Source organism: Astatotilapia calliptera, chromosome 1, assembly GCF_964374335.1.
Source record: "Astatotilapia calliptera chromosome 1, fAstCal68.1, whole genome shotgun sequence".
Lineage (NCBI taxonomy): Eukaryota > Metazoa > Chordata > Actinopteri > Cichliformes > Cichlidae > Astatotilapia > Astatotilapia calliptera.
The window spans coordinates 10,336,288-10,354,660 of NC_137422.1; the positions used below are offsets into that span (position 1 = coordinate 10,336,288).

The following is an 18,373-nucleotide window of genomic DNA, read 5'->3' on the forward strand; positions in this document are numbered from 1 at the left end:
GTGTTATTATTTTTTGACCGACTGAATGAAGTCACTTGAGAGTGTGAATTATTAAATTCTGATCCTGCAATGTGGTTAACACAGAATAAGCCGACACAGCTTAACAGAGTTGTTTGGGGGGGGCAGAACACATATGTCTTGAACACCATCAGCCGTAACCGACTAAAAGATCATACTGCACAATGTTACGTGCTGAAGAGCTTTTCATTGACCTCGAAGTCAGCCCCAAAACTAAGGTTATTCTCAAGTCCCTAGTGAGATGTAGAAAATTGATGTTTAACATTACAGGCGCTTTTCCTTCTACAAATCTTCCAGCTAAAGATCCCTGACATTTCACCATTTAAGCTGATCCAAGCCATCATCACATATTCAAACTCTGAGTTGTTTGATGGCACATTTGACTATGCAGCCTGTCTGATTATAACACTTCAGGGAAGTGTTGGACAGAGTACAAATGCAATGAAGAGATACTGATTGAAGTTGTGGGTCACTCGCTATACTGAGCCAGAATTTTCATGCAACACCAAAGGCAGTCATCAAAATGGTGATAAATTATGTGCTTGTAGTTAATATACCATAATATCCCATCCTCAATCCTTTTTAATTCCAAGTTCCAGTCTCTGCCAGCTGGATTTTTTTTCTGAAGATCTGTTATCAAGGCTGGGAGGCTTTGAGATCTTTAGGGAACAAATCGCTACTAGACTTTTCTTGACCACAGGTAGATGGAGGTCATTGTCTTCAATTCCTTTGGGAGACTTTAAATGGAGGAGTAAATCAGAGAGAAGAACATTGTTCCATGTGCCTTCTTCCAGAAAGTTATTTATGTTTAAAGGGTTATAGAGTGAGCCTGCAATCACACTGTAATGATTGTGAAGTGAAAGAAAGTGATAGACTCTAAAGCTACAAAACAAATTGCCACAGGTAATTGCGAACAACATCATTAAAAGTTTTTTTTCTAGTGGCAAGAAAGTTACGCCTCCTCAAACATAATGTATCTTTAGAGAGTTTAGATTCTGATATACAGTGCAGGGCAATATTCTTGAGCCATTACTTAAGGCTCTTATGACCATATTTTCCTAGAAAAATGGGAAATAGGAACATCAGTTGATTAAGATGCGTGAGCAGGGATACATGGTAATACAGTACATTTGACAAAAACTGAGTTTTGAAGATTCTACTGTCAAAGACAATATTTGATGTAATCACCTTTATCCCTCAACAGTCTGACTTTATGTAGTCTTCAGAAAGAGTTCTCCAGATTTCTTGAAGGACATTTAAATCCCTTCTTTGGATGTTGTCTGCCTTTTGTTCTGTTCTCTGTCAAAATGGCCCTACGCTGCTTTAGTTATGTTGAGGGCCAGGCTCTGCGGGAGGCCAATCCATGACTGATAGTGGTTAATTGTGTGTTTTTCTATCCAAGTATGCCTTTATTGCATTGGTGGCTTTCTTGGGATCATTGTCATGCTGAAAAATTAAGCTGCTCCCAATAGATGGTACTGCATGCTGGATCAAAACCCAATGGTTTTTGGGGTCATAATTTATATTTGACAAGGTCCCCAACACCACTAACCAAAACACAGTCCCAAATCTTGAGAGAGTCTTCATCCTGTTTCATAAATGGCTGTAGACACTCACTGCTATACTTCTCATTTATCCTCCTTTATGCATATTGACAATGATTCATCACTCTATAAGATTAGTTGCCATTGATTTTCTGTCCAGTTCTTATGTGATCTGGCAAATCTCAGCCTTTCCTCCCTGTTTTTCTTCCTTATGAATGGCTTCTTGTCAGCCACTCTTTCACTGAGGCAACATCTGATTAGGCTTCAATGAACAGTACATGGACCAACTGAAGGGCCAGATACATCTCTCATGTCCTGTGTCAAGTCTTTGAAGCATTTTTCTGTATTTCTTAAGCACATGACTTTTAGATACTGAACGTCTGCCGTAGATCAGTTTTTAAGCTTCCCGCATCTTCCTTTGACCAGTTTCCTCAGATTTTTTTGAAGGTTCAGTGCATATCATGCAAAGATACGTTTACCAAGTTTTCAGCTGATAGCTCTAGGAATTTACCTTGTTAGTGTAAAAGTACTGATTCATGTATTCAATACTATGTTGTCTTTGGTCTTAATGTGACTTTCTTACTAGGCTGCTAGTAACAAAGTGTCTAAAGCTTGAAGTGTCTTTTTTGCTTGAATGGGTTCGTAGGTCAGTGTTAAGTGGCTTAACAAACAACAGATACATTCTTCAAAAAATGGTCAGCTACAAGGACTTGTCCAAAGAAGAACTTTGAAAGACCTTCAAAAAGGATGAAGGACTATTGACAAAGACCACTTCAATTAAACTGATGTGTGGTTCAAGACTTTTGAATAATACTGAATGTTTGGTTTTTTTCCTATAGAGAATCATTATTCTATTATTGATTATTTGTAATAATTATTGCCTTTTACAGTGTTTTATGCAAAACATGAATCTGAATACCCACCCAAAACATCAAAACATTCAATAAACACTGAACAACATTATGTAATTTGTCTCTAGAAATGATGGTTTTATCTTCAAAGACCTTTTTAGTTATGTCACAGTCTGGCGAGGGCAGACTGTATGAATTGAGAAAAGGACCCAAAACGCAGACTCCAAGGAACAGGGAACAGAACTTGAAATGTTAACAAAAGGCGAGCCGTTTAATATGGCTGGTAGAAAAGGTACAAACAAAGGGCAAGGCAAACTGAAGCAAAATTAACACAAACCTAAACTGGGGAATCTAAACAAACAATAAGAAAAACCTAGACAAGAAACTTGGAAGCATGGCATGGCATCGGAAACATGGCGTGGACAACAGACGACCTGACAGTCACACACTGAAAATAGAGGACTTAAATACACAGCAGGTGATTAAGGGAAGTGGAGACACATGAGGAAACAGCTGACTAGGATAAACATAATGATGCACAGGCAAGAGTAAAACTAACCGCATGAGCACAGAACAAAAGACCCCTTTTCAAAATAAAACAGGAAACATGCAGACTTAGACACGACAACCAGAACTTGACAATGTAAGACACAGACATGAAACGCATGAAGAGCAGGGGAGATTTAACATGGTTGGAAACACGAGGGGAAAATAATAACTAGAAACACTTAGGCATAATAATACAAACTTGATAACATAAGACACTCAGCATGAAACACGAAGGGTGAGGGGAAGCTTAAATACAGGGGAAGAAAACACAAGGAGTCTAATAACCAAATGAACTTAGATAACCTAATGAACAAAATAAACTCAAACTTAAAACGCTGGGTCAAAAGACCCAGGACCATGACAAGTTAAGGTTTTTTCTTTTTTTCAAAGCACTGAGTCAGAGATTTTTTTTTCTCATTTTCTTTCCTTGCTGTGATAGCTTGTGATAGCATCTTTGAATCTTAAATCAATTCTTTGAAGCAATGTCCAAGAAGTGAGATTAGGCCTTTTTTCAGCTGGTCTCAGATAAACTTTCTAGGAACAAATTCCATTTGTTTTCACATGATACATTTTGGGATTTTGTGTGAGCAAGTAGGAGCATGACTTTTTGTGTGATTTTTGTTCTCATCTTGAGAACTGGGAGTCTTGGGAATTACTGTATTGTATATTGGAATACATTTCATTTGGTGTGGTAATCGTTTTTACAAAGCTGATTTAACTTGTACATATTTTTTTGTGAGGCTGATCCTCCACCTCGCATAGCAAGAGCTACAGTATGCTCTTAATCCATGTGCTGCTGTGAAAACCACTGAGCCAAAAAGACTTCAAATTACATGCTAACAGCACCACAGGGGTTTTAGTGAGATGCATGATCTTGCATGCATATGTACATGATCCTTCCCTACTGTAAATTTTGTGATTTTGTACTTATATATTCGTTAATAATCATCAACAAGCTAAGTATTATATTAAGAAAGGAAAGAAAGGAATGAGAAAAGAGAAAAGAAAAAAATATCTATTTAAAAAAACACTCCATTGGCCACTCTTTTACCTTCAGAACTGTTTTAATTATTTGTGGCATAAATTCAGCAATTGGTCCATGACTGACAGCAGCACAAAGTTCCTGCAGAGTTATTGACTCCACATCCATGTCATGAATTTGTGTCATGGTTATGTTGCTGGAATTAGCCATCAGAAGATGGCTAAGAAGATAAAGGGATATAACTGGTCAGCAGCAATATTTAGGTAGGTTGTAGCATCTTCTGTAGTTCAAGTTTGGTGAGCCCTTGTGAATTATTAGCCGTACCTTCTTGTTCTTAGCTGACATGAGTTTCACCCAGTGTGGTCTTCTGCTGCCATAGCCTACCTTCTTCAGAGTTTGATGTGTTGTGCATTCAGAAATGCTCTTCTTCATATGTTGGTTATAATGAGTCATAACTAGAGTTATTGTTATTTTTCTTTCAGCTTAAAAGCAATTTTGTCATTTTCCTCTGACGTCTTAAATATGAGAGCTGTTGCTCTCAGTAGACTCTCTGTAAAACCCTAGAGATGGCTGTGTGGGAAAATGCCAGTACATCAGCAGTTTCTAAAAAAAAATATTCCAGACCAATAAGACCACACCATGGCCAGATAGACATTGTCACTTACAGTAAATCACTTTTCTACATTCCCATTCTCAGTTTGAACATCATTACATCTTCTTTACCATGTCTGTAGGTGCCTTAATCAACTGAATTACTGTCATGTGATTCAGTGATTGGATATTTGCTTTACCAAATATCTAATCAGTAGTTAAACAAATGTACCTAACAAAGTGGTCAGCCATGTATTTTCTGCTGTTAGTGTAAAAGGAAAGCCCTTGATTTAGAACAAAATACTTTTCGTTTTTCTTGACTAAAGACTTGTATCGAATCTTGAGTTGAGAAGACGTGTGTGGTTTACGGCTAAAACTAATACTTCTTTTTGGCATTTTGAGTTGTGGCATAACATGAAAACCTAGCAGTACCGAGTGGTGAGGCTAGTGCCAGGTTTACATTTTTGTAAGGAAAATTAGTAATAATTCATCAAAGCAGTAGCTTATTAATCCTCTGATCAGAGAATGATTGATGGACTTTTTCAGCTTTAGCTTTGGGGAACATACTTTTCTCAACAAATATAGGCTTTTTTTTCTTAATTTTTTGGATTTTGGAATTGTGGTTTTGAGGCTTCCTGCACTGTATTAGATAATATTGCCATCATATGCATTTCTTAAATATTGAGGCGACACCAGGCTTTATATTTAATATTATTCTCCTATGAAATAACAAATATAATTGTCAGAGTATGTGAGAGTGCTGCCAAGTCAGTTGATCAGTTAATCCAAACTCATTTCTTCCATCTGGGCACAAGGAGCAGACAACTCCATTCAATATTATGAGGGTTAATAGGGCTAATAAGACTCTTGGCTGTGTTACTCAATTTGCCTGAGCTTCATTAAAAAACAGTTCATTGATGTGTTATCATTTGCACTAAATTGATTTAGAATAGTTTCAGTAAATCTGACTTTACTGTATTTAATTGTAAGCTAATCACATTTAAAATCCTTCTTCTCACATACAACATCTTGAATAATCAGCTCCTAATTTTAAAGACTTCGTAGTTCTATATCACCCAACACAGCACTTTGACCTCAGACTGCATGCTTACTTGTGGTTTGTAGAATATGTAAAAGTGGAACAAACTCCCAGTTTGGATTTGGGAGACAGACATCCTCTCTTCTTTTAATATTAATCCTAAAACGATACTTTTTGATAAAGCTTATAGTTGGAGCTGGATCAGGTGACCATGTACCAACACTAGACTTCCACAGTATGTCACCCACAAACAGTCACAGCTGATGACTTCCTTTCCCTGCGCCTGGTTCTGTCAGAGGTTTCCTCATGTTAAAAGGGCATTTTTCCTCCCCACTGTCACCAAGTACTTGTTCACAGGGGACTGTGTGAGCTTTGCCTTACAATATAAAGTGCCTTGAGATGACTTTTGTTGTGATTTTGCACTATATACAGTGGGGCAAAAAAGTATTTAGTCAGCCACCGATTGTGCAAGTTCCCCCACCTAAAATGATGACAGAGGTCAGTAATTTGCACCAGAGGTACACTTCAACTGTGAGAGACAGAATGTGGAAAAAAAAAATCCATGAATCCACATGGTAGGATTTGTAAAGAATTTATTCGTAAATCAGGGTGGAAAATAAGTATTTGGTCAATAACAAAAATACAACTCAATACTTTGTAACATAACCTTTGCTGGCAATAACAGAGGTCAAACGTTTACTATAGGTCTTTACCAGGTTTGCACACACAGTAGCTGGTATTTTGGCCCATTCCTCCATGCAGATCTTCTCGAGAGCAGTGATGTTTTGGGGCTGTCGCCGAGCAACTTTCAACTCCTGCCACAGATTTTCTATGGGGTTGAGGTCTGGAGACTGGCTAGGCCACTCCAGGACTTTCAAATGCTTCTTACGGAGCCACTCCTTTGTTGCCCGGGCGGTGTGTTTTGGATCATTGTCATGTTGGAAGACCCAGCCTCGTTTCATCTTCAAAGTTCTCACTGATGGAAGGAGGTTTTGGCTCAAAATCTCACGATACATGGCCCCATTCATTCTGTCCTTAACACGGATCAGTCGTCCTGTCCCCTTGGCAGAAAAACAGCCCCATAGCATGATGTTTCCACCCCCATGCTTCACAGTAGGTATGGTGTTCTTGGGATGCAACTCAGTATTCTTCTTCCTCCAAACACGACGAGTTGAGTTTATACCAAAAAGTTCTACTTTGGTTTCATCTGACCACATGACATTCTCCCAATCCTCTGCTGTATCATCCATGTGCTCTCTGGCAAACTTCAGACGGGCCTGGACATGCACTGGCTGCAGCAGCGGAACACGTCTGGCACTGCGGGATTTGATTCCCTGCCGTTGTAGTGTGTTACTGATGGTGACCTTTGTTACTTTGGTCCCAGCTCTCTGCAGGTCATTCACCAGGTCCCCCCGTGTGGTTCTGGGATCTTTGCTCACCGTTCTCATGATCATTTTGACCCCACGGGATGAGATCTTGCGTGAAGCCCCAGATCGAGGGAGATTATCAGTGGTCTTGTATGTCTTCCATTTTCTGATGATTGCTCCCACAGTTGATTTTTTCACACCAAGCTGCTTGCCTATTGTAGATTCACTCTTCCCAGTCTGGTGCAGGTCTACAATACTTTTCCTGGTGTCCTTCGAAAGCTCTTTGGTCTTGGCCATGGCGGAGTTTGGAGTCTGACTGTTTGAGGCTGTGGACAGGTGTCTTTTATACAGATGATGAGTTCAAACAGGTGCCATTCATACAGGTAACGAGTGGGGGACAGAAAAGCTTCTTACAGAAGACGTTACAGGTCTGTGAGAGCCAGAGATTTTCCTTGTTTGAGGTGACCAAATACTTATTTTCCACCCTGATTTATGAATAAATTCTTTACAAATCCTACCATGTGAATTCATGGATTTTTTTTTCACATTCTGTCTCTCACAGTTGAAGTGTACCTCTGGTGCAAATTACTGACCTCTGTCATCATTTTAAGTGGGGGAACTTGCACAATCGGTGGCTGACTAAATACTTTTTTGCCCCACTGTAAATAAACCTTTATGGTATTAAATTGAATTTAATAAGATTTTTTTTTATTGTTGATTTTCAAAAACACTGAAAATACAATCATTAAATTCTCATTATTGTCATGGTGTGTCATATAACAGTGGGTTAACTTCACCAATACCAAAAAGCTTCAGTTGTCTGTTATATATTAAAGCTAGAAATGTATTTATTTATTTATTTGCTTTTTATCCATTTCATTGGAAAAATGTCATGCAACCTTCCCACAAACAGACAGTAATATCTTCAGGGGAAACATCTGATAGCTTACGAAACTTGAGTCAGTGTCAAGGTTAAGACCATTCGGTAAAGGAGTCTGACACGTAACATTAGAGATGTGATTTAATCCATTGCACATCTTTTCCTCACCAGAACGAATTTGTCACCTTTTTCCCATTCTGTCAAATTTATGGTGTCATTATTTGGATGACGGATGTTGTTACACTTCCATATTTCCGCCCTGTTATCATTCGAATTACCTTTCATTGTTACATTTGGATTAATGGAAGCACTGAGTAACCCAAACCTCACATATGCAGATAAGATATAATATGCTGGATTTGGGAGGATTTCCTGTAATGAAGGATTTCAAGGTGAATGGCCTCATGTAATTAATTCTACGGGGCTTTGTGAATAGAGCAGTGTGCCATCGTCATCTTCTGTGTTTTGTGGCAGTTAATGAGCTAGGAAACATATCAGAGTCTTTCCCAATGAAGCATCCCTTATTTTAATAAATGCTTTTTGCTTCCATCCATTATTAGACTTTGGTTGTGTGTGTGTGAGAGAGGGAGTTGTGGAGTTGTTCTAATAACATGTGTGCAAATCCGACATGAGCAAAACTAAAAGTCCATGCAGGCCATTCCTACATTATTTAAGGTTGATGTTACCATGTTTGTGTGATAGCCATTTATCAGTATCACTGTTTTAAACTTTTGTGTAATCAGGTATGAACTGTGCTTTGGCCAGAACCATTTACCTTATATGCATGCGATATCAACAGCTGTGTCACTCATATACGTCTCATCATGTACATCCTTGTTGTTGCTCCTTGTTTCCATCTCTAAGTCTTAAAATATTAGTTTTTCATTCTAACCTCTCAATGAGCACTGAAGCTGTGATTTATGAAGTTAAATTCCATATAATATTAGAATTCCTCCTTACCAAATCAGAAATGAAAGCAGATTTGTTTGGCTTCTTTGATAAAACCTCGTTTGGGGAGATGGGTGTTTTTAGCTTCGGTGATATATCCTACGATACAACTGATTTGTGTAAAGGGAGCATACAAGAGCAGAATCTTGAAATAAAAAAATAAATTTTTATCTCTATATCTACACTGAATAAATCAGATTACCTTGACTGGAAGGATTGAAGTGACATGTTTGCTTCAGACTGTACGACTCTGGCTCGGAGCCAGTCTCCGTTCTGCTCCAGCTAGCATGCTTCAGCCATACACACTGTACAAATAGGACAATCTGTTTCAGTGCAAAAGGAGACAAATCTGTGACGCTGCTGTGTTCCTGCTGCAACTGCACTTACAATGTATGATGATGATGATGCCGGAACACTTTATCTGTCATATGTTGGTGTCGTTTCACCTTTTTTGTGCCTCAGGTCTCAGTCACACACGCCTAGAGATTGATTAGGAATTCCTGGTTAGTAAGCCCTTGGCAACTTCTTGTCGCTAGAGTGGTGAGTGGCTTCTTGGGGGTTGTTACTGGGTCAGAAAAGTAGCCTGCACAAAAAACCTTCTTGTGATTGCTTAAGTTGTTTGTAGGTTGTTGTGGTTCCCCATAGTTTGTATGGTTGACGCTGATTTCTCTGCGAACATTCACTAGATGCAAACCACAAATGGTGATTGTTCACCTTCAAAGTAAAAGCTGTGTGTTGACATCAGCATACTGACATGCATACAAACACATTTTCTCATTTGCCCGATAAGGCAAAAAAGAGAAAAAGAAAAAAAGACATTATTTATAGCTGCACTAAGTATTTTATATTAATGACAGATTAAATGACTTTGTATAATGAGAAAAATGTTCCTCGTACTAATAAATCCATGGAACATTATCACTATGCTCTGCTGCTCCCTTCACAAGAAATCCATGGATTCCTAAAAAATCTGAAAAGTTAAATGATTTCTGTAAAGTTTGAGCTCTTAAAGAAACCAATTGCTTCCTCAAAACTATCCATCAAAAGGTAAATATACTAAAGACAAGGCAAATGAGACTGAGCTGCACTTTTCTTAGTGGATGGTTTTGAGTAGCTCTGTGTTGGTTGGTTGCATCTTGTTATTGGAGGAAAAGAACATAAATATGATGACTTCACTTCACTATATTTAAACTGTGAACAAGCAGAAGAGATTAAAATAAATTGATTCAAATAAAATTTAAATTTCATCCATGTTATTGGGTCTTTTGTACCCTTATTTTTATTTGTATATAATACCTCATAAAAGTATCCAATGGATTATACAACTATCGATAAGAGACAATGTTATTGGTTTACTTTTAAATTGAAGTTAGCCACTTTATTATCAAGTGGATCAAAAGTACTTTGCCTTCCATCCATTTTTGATTAAGTGCTTTGGTTGCTTTACTAAAATGGCTGAATGCGAAAATATGTGTTTTCATTTGGGATCGAGCCAAAATTTGCCAAAGAATAAAGCAAAGTAGAGGAAAAAGAAATGAACATAACAGTCATGAGGTCAAGGTACAAGCTAGAATAGCTAGAATGGGAATTTATTAATCAAGTTTAATATTTTTTGGACAAATGTTGGGTGACAGAAACAAGCAAAAACTCAAACTGTATACAAGCCAACCCTGAGAAATAACACATAAAGGAAAGCTCCATATAAGAAAGCCCAGTAAATTTGAAAGAAAACACTGACTGGAGTTTACTAATATGCATATCAACAATTCACAGTGTTTGTTGGTAATTACACTTGGACAGCTGTAACAAAATTACATGCATTTTTTTGGTAACTCATCTCTGTTCACAAAAAAATAGACAGTTAAAGGAGGACATCTCCTCACTGTGAATGGAGGAAGCATAGTCATCCGTACAGGGTTCATTTGCTGTCTCTTGCTCACAGTGGCTTGAATTTGTGCAGAGCGCAGTGAAATCATAAAATTATCAAAGCATACTGGAGCAAAACATACTGCCTGGGGGTCTGCAGGATCTGTCTCAGTTGCAGGTCATTGCTACAACATCCAGCCATCCATCCATTTTCGACCACTTATCTTTGTATGGTTCATTGCGGCAGCAGTCTAAGCAGAGCTGCTCAGGCCTCCCTCTCCCCAGTCACTACCTCCAGCTCTATTGGGTGGGTGTGAGGTATCGAGGCCAGCTGCCAGCTGAGAGATGTAATCTGTTGTCCTGGGCCTGCCCTGGGGTCTTCTCTCAGTTGGACACGACCATAACAGCTGAACTGGTTTTACTCAAAGCGGAGGAGCAACAGCTCTACTCCAACTCAAAATGACCCTATCCCTAAGGGGTATCCCAGAATCCCATGGTACCAGCTGATTTTTGCTGCATGGGTCTTATTTGTTCTTTAAGCCATATCCCACAGATCATGGCCATAGGTGAAGATAGCAGTGTAGATGAACCAGTAAATCGACAACTTCACCTTCAGGCTCAGGTCTCTAGTCCCCACAATAGTGTAGGGTCTGCTTCAATGCCTACACAGGACCAATCTACTTGTCAATCTCTAGCGTAGTTCTACCCCCACCTGAAAACAAGCCCTCGAGATACTCCTACACGTGAGAAATCAAGTCATCCCCGACCTGAAGCACACAAACCATACTATTCCAGGTAAAAAACATGGCTTTTCTAACATTATAATAAATAAGTATTTGGCATTTCTAAAGTGGCCTCCCACTAGTCCAAATCTTAACATTTATGGAGGCGACTGAACACACAGTTTGGACAAAGTTAACCTTAACTGATGATTTGGGGTATAAACTGCTTGCTGGGAAATCTGCTTTTCAAAATATTGAATAGTTATTGTATAACTGAAAATGCTGTTACACTGAGAATCAAACAAATGTGTGGTTTTCTTTCATTAAATAGTGAATGATGGGCTCCAGCTGCTCTTCTGAGTTTTGGCTTTATTTCAAGGTCATTGTTGTCAAGCACATAACTTCCCGCATTCACCAGGGCTCTATATGCCATCAAGGCAGGTAATGGAAATATATTTTGAAAAGTCTCTTTCAGTTACATCAGAGCTCTGTCCCATTACTGTGGCTTACAGGATTCCTTACTTAGTAGCCAAGGTAACTAGCCTGCTAACTGTAAAGCTTAACAATGTTTCAAAGGCTTTTCAATGTTTCAGTGTCCCTAAAAATAGGCTGAGAATTGGACCACAGGAGACACTCACATAGTTTATTTGGACTAAAAGAAAATTGAAAAAAAATGCTTTGGCAATTCATAGAGTGCAGTGCATTCAAATATTTGCATTTATGAGTTAATACTCCACAGCATATGATTCTGTGGCCTTTTAAAGTGAATCATTCTATTACCGGTGAGTATCTCAAAAAGCTCCACTTAACCGATGCAAATAAAATTAATTTGCTAACATTTTATTTAATGACCCGGTTCACAGGGGGGAGAAAAATACAGGCTGAATAATTTCAAATCACATACGTCTGTGAGACACAGTTGTAAAGTTTGCTCTGTGTTTATTTAACCTAACATCTTGTTTTCATGTGGAGCCCAAGGATGCAGTTTTTGAATCCAGTTACACAAAACAGTGAGAGGTGTCCTGGGACATGGAGTCACCCTGGGGAGGAAAAAAAATAAGATGAAGAATCTCATATATAAAGGCAAAGGTGTTTGTACACAAAACCCTGTGAAGTGAATTTCTCCCTCGGCATTGTGTTCAGTGTGCTTTAGTAAAAGAAAATTAGACCTCATGTCACATTTCACCTGTCTGTGCCAAGGAAATGTAGAGATAAATAAGGCTGAGACACAAATATACAAAGAAAAGCTCTCAGGATCTGGAATATTAAAGCTTGGTTAATTAAAATGAATTATTAACCTAATAATCTTTATGTTTAAAACTTCAATTCCTTAGGATTCAAGTTGAAGCAATTCTGTTTGCATAGCATGCTGTATTGGTTCCGATCACAAAAGGCTTTACAATACCTGTGCTCTGAAAACATCATTCAGCCTCGTTGAGGACTCTCAGAGTAACGCTCTGTTCTATCCCGTGTGGAGGCTTTCAGTGTTCACACTCACATCATGAGCAGCTTTGAGGATGGCCATGTATCAAGCTATCTGGGGTACAGTCTCTGTGCTCAAGGTGCCCACTGATGTGGAGCAGCAGAGTGAATGTCAGGCATGTTTGGGGGTGGCAGTGAAGAAGTGCTCTGTTTGTGTGAGTGGCTTAACTGAAGGCGGGCGAGACGCTGTCACAACCGAGGAACCTGCACGTGTGTGGCGATGGTGGCAGTAATGTGTGTAGTGGGAGTGAGAATTCAGGTTTAGACAGTGGGCAAGAATCCAGTGCATGACGGCATCATTGTGTGGACTATACAGTTCAGTGAAGGGTAGATTTGATATTTTCTCCCTCTCAGTAGGGCCTTCCTTTAAGCCAGAGCTTTGCCTAGGGAATGCTCACAAAGGAGTCTTCTGCTGCAGCTGGCAGAATCCTGCTACGTGATCTAAAACCAATTTCGCTATTTGAATAAGCTAACACTTATTTCCTTATCTTCCTCTTGCAGTCCAAAAAAATCCAGGCTCAACTGAAAGAACTGCGGTACGGGAAAAAGGATTTAATTTTTAAGGTAAGCTCAAACTGAAGGTGGGTGGCTTTATAGTAGCTCCAGACCAGGGGTAAACAGGTGCTTCATACCGCCTTCAAAGGATGATCCCATCACAGAAGGGGCTCTAATTAATTCAGGCTGCAATTATAAACTTCCATCCAGCCAAAGCAGCACACGGCAAAGTCAATCCGGCAGCTCTTAGTGAACATACCAAATTTCGTCCTCTGTTTCCACCTCTGCAAGATTCACCCCATCCTCTTTAATCTTCTGTGGTATGTGGATAAATGGTTTGGACAGCAGTGGATGAAGTTGATACAGAATTATGCATTAGATCATATAAGGGAACCTTCAAGACAAAATTACAGATGACACCATGTATTTCTACATTTCAGGGGTAACACCCATTTCAGGGAATCAGATATGTGCCTCTTCCTCACGTACTTCCTCTGCAAGCACAATAAAAACAGTGGCAGTGTTGCGTATTATTGCCCACCCGTACATACTCCATTGCCCTGTGAATTGCGAGGACTAAACGTTCTGGGATCTGAGCGCTCACATAATATTTATTGGCATTTACTGGTACAAGGACTGACCTTTCAGGCCTTGTTTGTGGTGTTAAAATGTCAGTTGACATTTTTGCCACAATGCCCTGTAATGCCATTTCTTATGTGTATGTTTTGATGCTTTGAACACATCACTGCTAAAGCTACGTTAGACATAAATGAATAAAAAAAGGACTCTGTCCTCGAGGATAGAATTTTATGCTTCTAGCCCTACACTTGAATATATTGTCCCTGGATGTCCTGTTCTTTGTTCTATTTCTAGTCTCTGAATGATTGATGCATCGACTTGTTTGCTTGGTGTCACTGCTCGTAAATCGTTGTCTCTAAATTGCATCAGTCAGTCATCCAAAACAAAAAAAAACTAAAACGTTATTGCTCAATGTCACCAAACATTTCAAGTGGATCTTTAAAACATTACGGTCTGTAGTGATTTGCAGCATTAGACAGATAAGGCTAATTTGATCATTCTCTTTATCTTGTAAAAACAGTCATCTTTCGAAGATGACAGAAATGGCTGCTTTTTTTCTCTGGTGGAAAGGTCAGGGAGAAATGCATCACGTCCAATCCCTCTGGCTATTCCTGAAAAACTCATCTGTATTCCCCATGTGCTGTGATCAAAAGCCCAGCAGGGGCCAAAGGAGGGGGAAGTGGAGGAGAGTCACTCAAGATACAGAAATGTCATCAGCATCACAGGGGGGATGTCAGTCAAGGCACCTTGACCAGGAGGCAATTGAATTGGTTATGACAGCTGTTGTACCCTATCAAAGTGCCTTTTGCAACACAATGTCTTGGTTTAAAAAAAAAGAAACAAAGAAAACAAATTTGCAAGATTAGATACAGCAGAATCCCCAAAACTTACATTTATGAAAGCTTAAGAATACCTTTTTTTGTTAATTAGTTAGTTAGTTAGTTAGTTAGTTAGTTTCTTGTTTTTCATAGTAAAATACAAGAAAATGCAAATTGATTAAATGCTACAGCATGTTTCCTAGAGTAACCTAGAGTACCAGGAAAAAAAGCCAGCATTTTTAGTGCAACTCTTGTCTCAGGTATAAGCTGTACAGTTTCCCTCGCTTTTCATAAACATGTTACTAAAAAAAGTATTAAAAGAAAAGAGAGCGACTTCCCTGCATTTCCCTACGAGACAGTATTTGTGGCAGAGGAGCCATATTCAAGCTTTCACAGTGTACTCTTCATTGCGACACTAAAATTACCCCCAGAGCTGTTTCTTTTTAAGCTTAGAAAAAACAGATGTCGTCACACGCCTCATCTAGCCCAGTGGACAGCACCCCACTGACCCCACACCTCTATAATGGACTCAGCACAGAAATATGAAGCCCTAGACTTGGGGGCACTAACCCTGAAAGTCAGCATTTCTGGGTCAGTGCCGTTGCGCCAGCAGAGCTCAAAGGACTATCCACTGATGATGCTCTTTGTAATGGATGTAATGGCCTTTACTATAAAGCTGTGCACATAGGATTTAGAGCTTTTAGACAACAAACTAATATTGAGCCTCATTTAAAAAAATGTACTTGTGAGCAAAATGTGTGATTCCAGTGTGTATTAATGAATATCTTAATTTGCCACAAAGAGATTTTATGAGGCTTTTACAAAGCTTTGTGACCATGAACTGTGCCTGATTACCTTAAGACTCCATCTGACTAAAACTCCCACTACATGAACTTCTAAAGGTGAGATCTGACTCTCTGGCTTCAGTGAAAACCCATAGGACTGATTGTTGCTCTGTCCTTGAGAGTCACTATACGACTCATCTGTCAGAAAGGATTTAAACACAGTTCCTACCGCCCCATTGAGTGGTAGAACTGACAGACATGTTCATCATTAAAATAACCACTTTGCTGGTAGAAACTGACATGAAAATGAGATGAAATCAGTGAACATGCCAAGCCTCCCAGCTTTTTCAGGACACTCATCGAGGCACCACACACCACAAGTTGATAAAGCTTACCAAAAGCTATCAATCAGTCACATCACCACTCACTAAAATTTAATACACTTGAGAGGGATTGTAGTTGCTGTTTGTTGGGTTACCTGGCCTTGGATATTTTAGAATATAAGCCTTTGTAGTTTATCATTTCCGGAGGCAAGTAAAGACATCCGATAAAAGTTTATGGCTTAAAGTCCATCACCAAGGCCGGTTTTACACAGGCTGCATGCAAATGATCCCAGCACGGCTTTCTTTTTTTTCTTGTGGATGAGTTTATCAATAATAGAAGACTTCTCAGAAGAAGCTCTGTTGATCATCATAAGGAGTTCATTTACTAAAACCAGCCCTTCTGTGTGTGCTGTTCAGTCCTAGGATTAACGTCTAAGAAAAACTTCCTTTTTAAAGTTTGATGGTTTTAAAGGGTCTGTTTTTATAAATGACAACATTAAAATATTCTTCTATCCAAGAAGCAGATCTAATCCTTTTCAGTGCTGCTGTGAATTAACTCATGCTTATATGGTTTCATATGACTTCTAGGGTGTGCATAAAATGCTTTAAAAAGACTAGAGGTTTCGTTTTCACAAAAACTTAACCAAGATTTTGTCAGATTAACTAATTAATTATCACTGATTAGGAAGGTTACTGAGATCCCTATTGTTAAGGTGAATTGTTTGTCATTTTTATGTATACCATTTGTACATAGTTTTAAGGGATTATTTCTGTCCTCCCCTCCCCAGATCCTTAAGATTCTGGGAGGGGGGCGGTAGTGTTTTTTATCACAGGAACACCCTTGTGAAGGTCTGTTTGATGTGGGGAACAACACCTATGATCAGTTTTAATAATCGCGAGGAGTCCTCTGAGTACTGTCCAATCCACATGTTGTTCAGTGCTCGAGCATTGTGTCCACTGTATCTGATATCTTTATGTTTCATAAAGACTCATTATGAGACTCATTGTTTTTCAGCTCCAGTCAACACAAAATACTCTACAATGACAAACACAGCAACAGACTTTTTAGCGTTTTATTAAATCTAAAGGACAGTTGTATCCTTTTCAGTTCAGATCCTTCACTTTCACTTAGTGCCTGGCTAAAACACTTCTGGCATTTTTAAGAGTGAATCCTATACTTGTATTTTCAGGTCTTCAGAATTACTTTATGCCGTTCTACATTAATCTTTCCCTTTATGACTAGTCTCCTGGTCCATATTGTGGAAAAACATCCCTACGGTGTGGTGTTGCTGACACTGCGATGACTGTTGGGATAATAATAATAATGAAGTGATGCTCACACAAGCTTTTTGGAACTGTGGCCATCTGACTAAAGGATTTCACCTTTAGTGTTGGAGACTTTTAAGGGCTTTATAGGAAACTCCTCATGGGCTGTGATACAGGGAGGATTGGCTTCCTACCATCCATAAAAAAGAACAAATATTTCCACAAAAGGATTGCTGGGATGCCTATCACATTGACAGTGATTCCTGGTTGGTCACCTGATGAAGGCCCTTTGCCACAAAAAACTGTGTATAGCTGAGGAGCAATACCAATGTTAGTAAACAATTCACTCAATCTCATGGCTCAGTTTTTCACTCTGACATACATAATGAGTTGTGAAACTTTATATAGTTATATCCCATTAATTCAGTGAGGCACAGGTGGAAGATCAAGCATCCCGTGGATCATTGTTAGGAAAGTGTGCAAAACAGTCCAAAAACAATAATCTTTGCTTTGTCATTGTGGAGTTTTGGTTTGTAGGTTAATATGGAAAACATTAAGTATATACATTCCAAGGTCAATTTAGGATAAAATAAAATGTAAAACTTAAATTGAATGCAAATTGATTGAATTAGATGTGTGTGCATGTATCTGTGTGTGTGTGTCAGGTTTTATAACACATATTTTAAAAAGTAAGAACAAAAGTGATGATCTGCAAAATAACAAAGAGGAGCTTCAATCCCTTGTGCTATAGATTTTTGCTATCGATATTGCTGAAGATATGGGGTGGAGCTGGAGAAATGCTTTACTTGCACAGTACAAAGAGAGAGGTTCAGCTGATTCAAAACTCGTGTGTTTCTGCAGGGGCAGCAGCTAATGGACTTGGAACACAAGTTAACTGTGGCCAAGGAAGAACTGGAGAAGACTGCGCTGGATAAGGTGAATAACACAGGGGACGGGGTGTCGCCGATGAGCGATGATGAGCGAATGAATAAATTATGTGAAGTAATATTAGTCTGCATAAAGACCTTTTTTAAAGAGTGGATATCTAATGATGAAAGTAAGTGCAGAAGTTTAATAGCATGGTTGTCATAGCAATTTTCCCATCACAGTGTTGAGCTTCAACACATTGAACACATGCACCAGATTTATTTTGTGGGGGCATTATTATTATTATGGATGTGCTAAGTTGAATGAGTGAAAATTGCACGGGGAGAAAAGAGCTGATAAAGGTGATATTAACATCAGTTAAGCCTGTCTATTAGTATTGA

The 18,373-nt window shown here is 38.9% G+C and overlaps 1 protein-coding gene across 2 annotated transcripts in view; it reads left to right on the forward strand.

The window, feature by feature from the left end:
• Nucleotides 1-18,373, forward strand: part of luzp2 (leucine zipper protein 2) — a 149,408-nt gene that overhangs the window by 111,674 nt on the left and 19,361 nt on the right. Inside the window, exons 7-8 of one of the 2 annotated variants that reach the window (XM_026161602.2) lie at nt 13,341-13,403; nt 17,967-18,041. In XM_026161602.2, coding sequence (XP_026017387.1) covers nt 13,341-13,403; nt 17,967-18,041 — 138 coding nt within the window. The remainder of the gene's footprint in view (nt 1-13,340; nt 13,404-17,966; nt 18,042-18,373) is intronic. The other variant, XM_026161611.2, reaches the window with a different exon arrangement.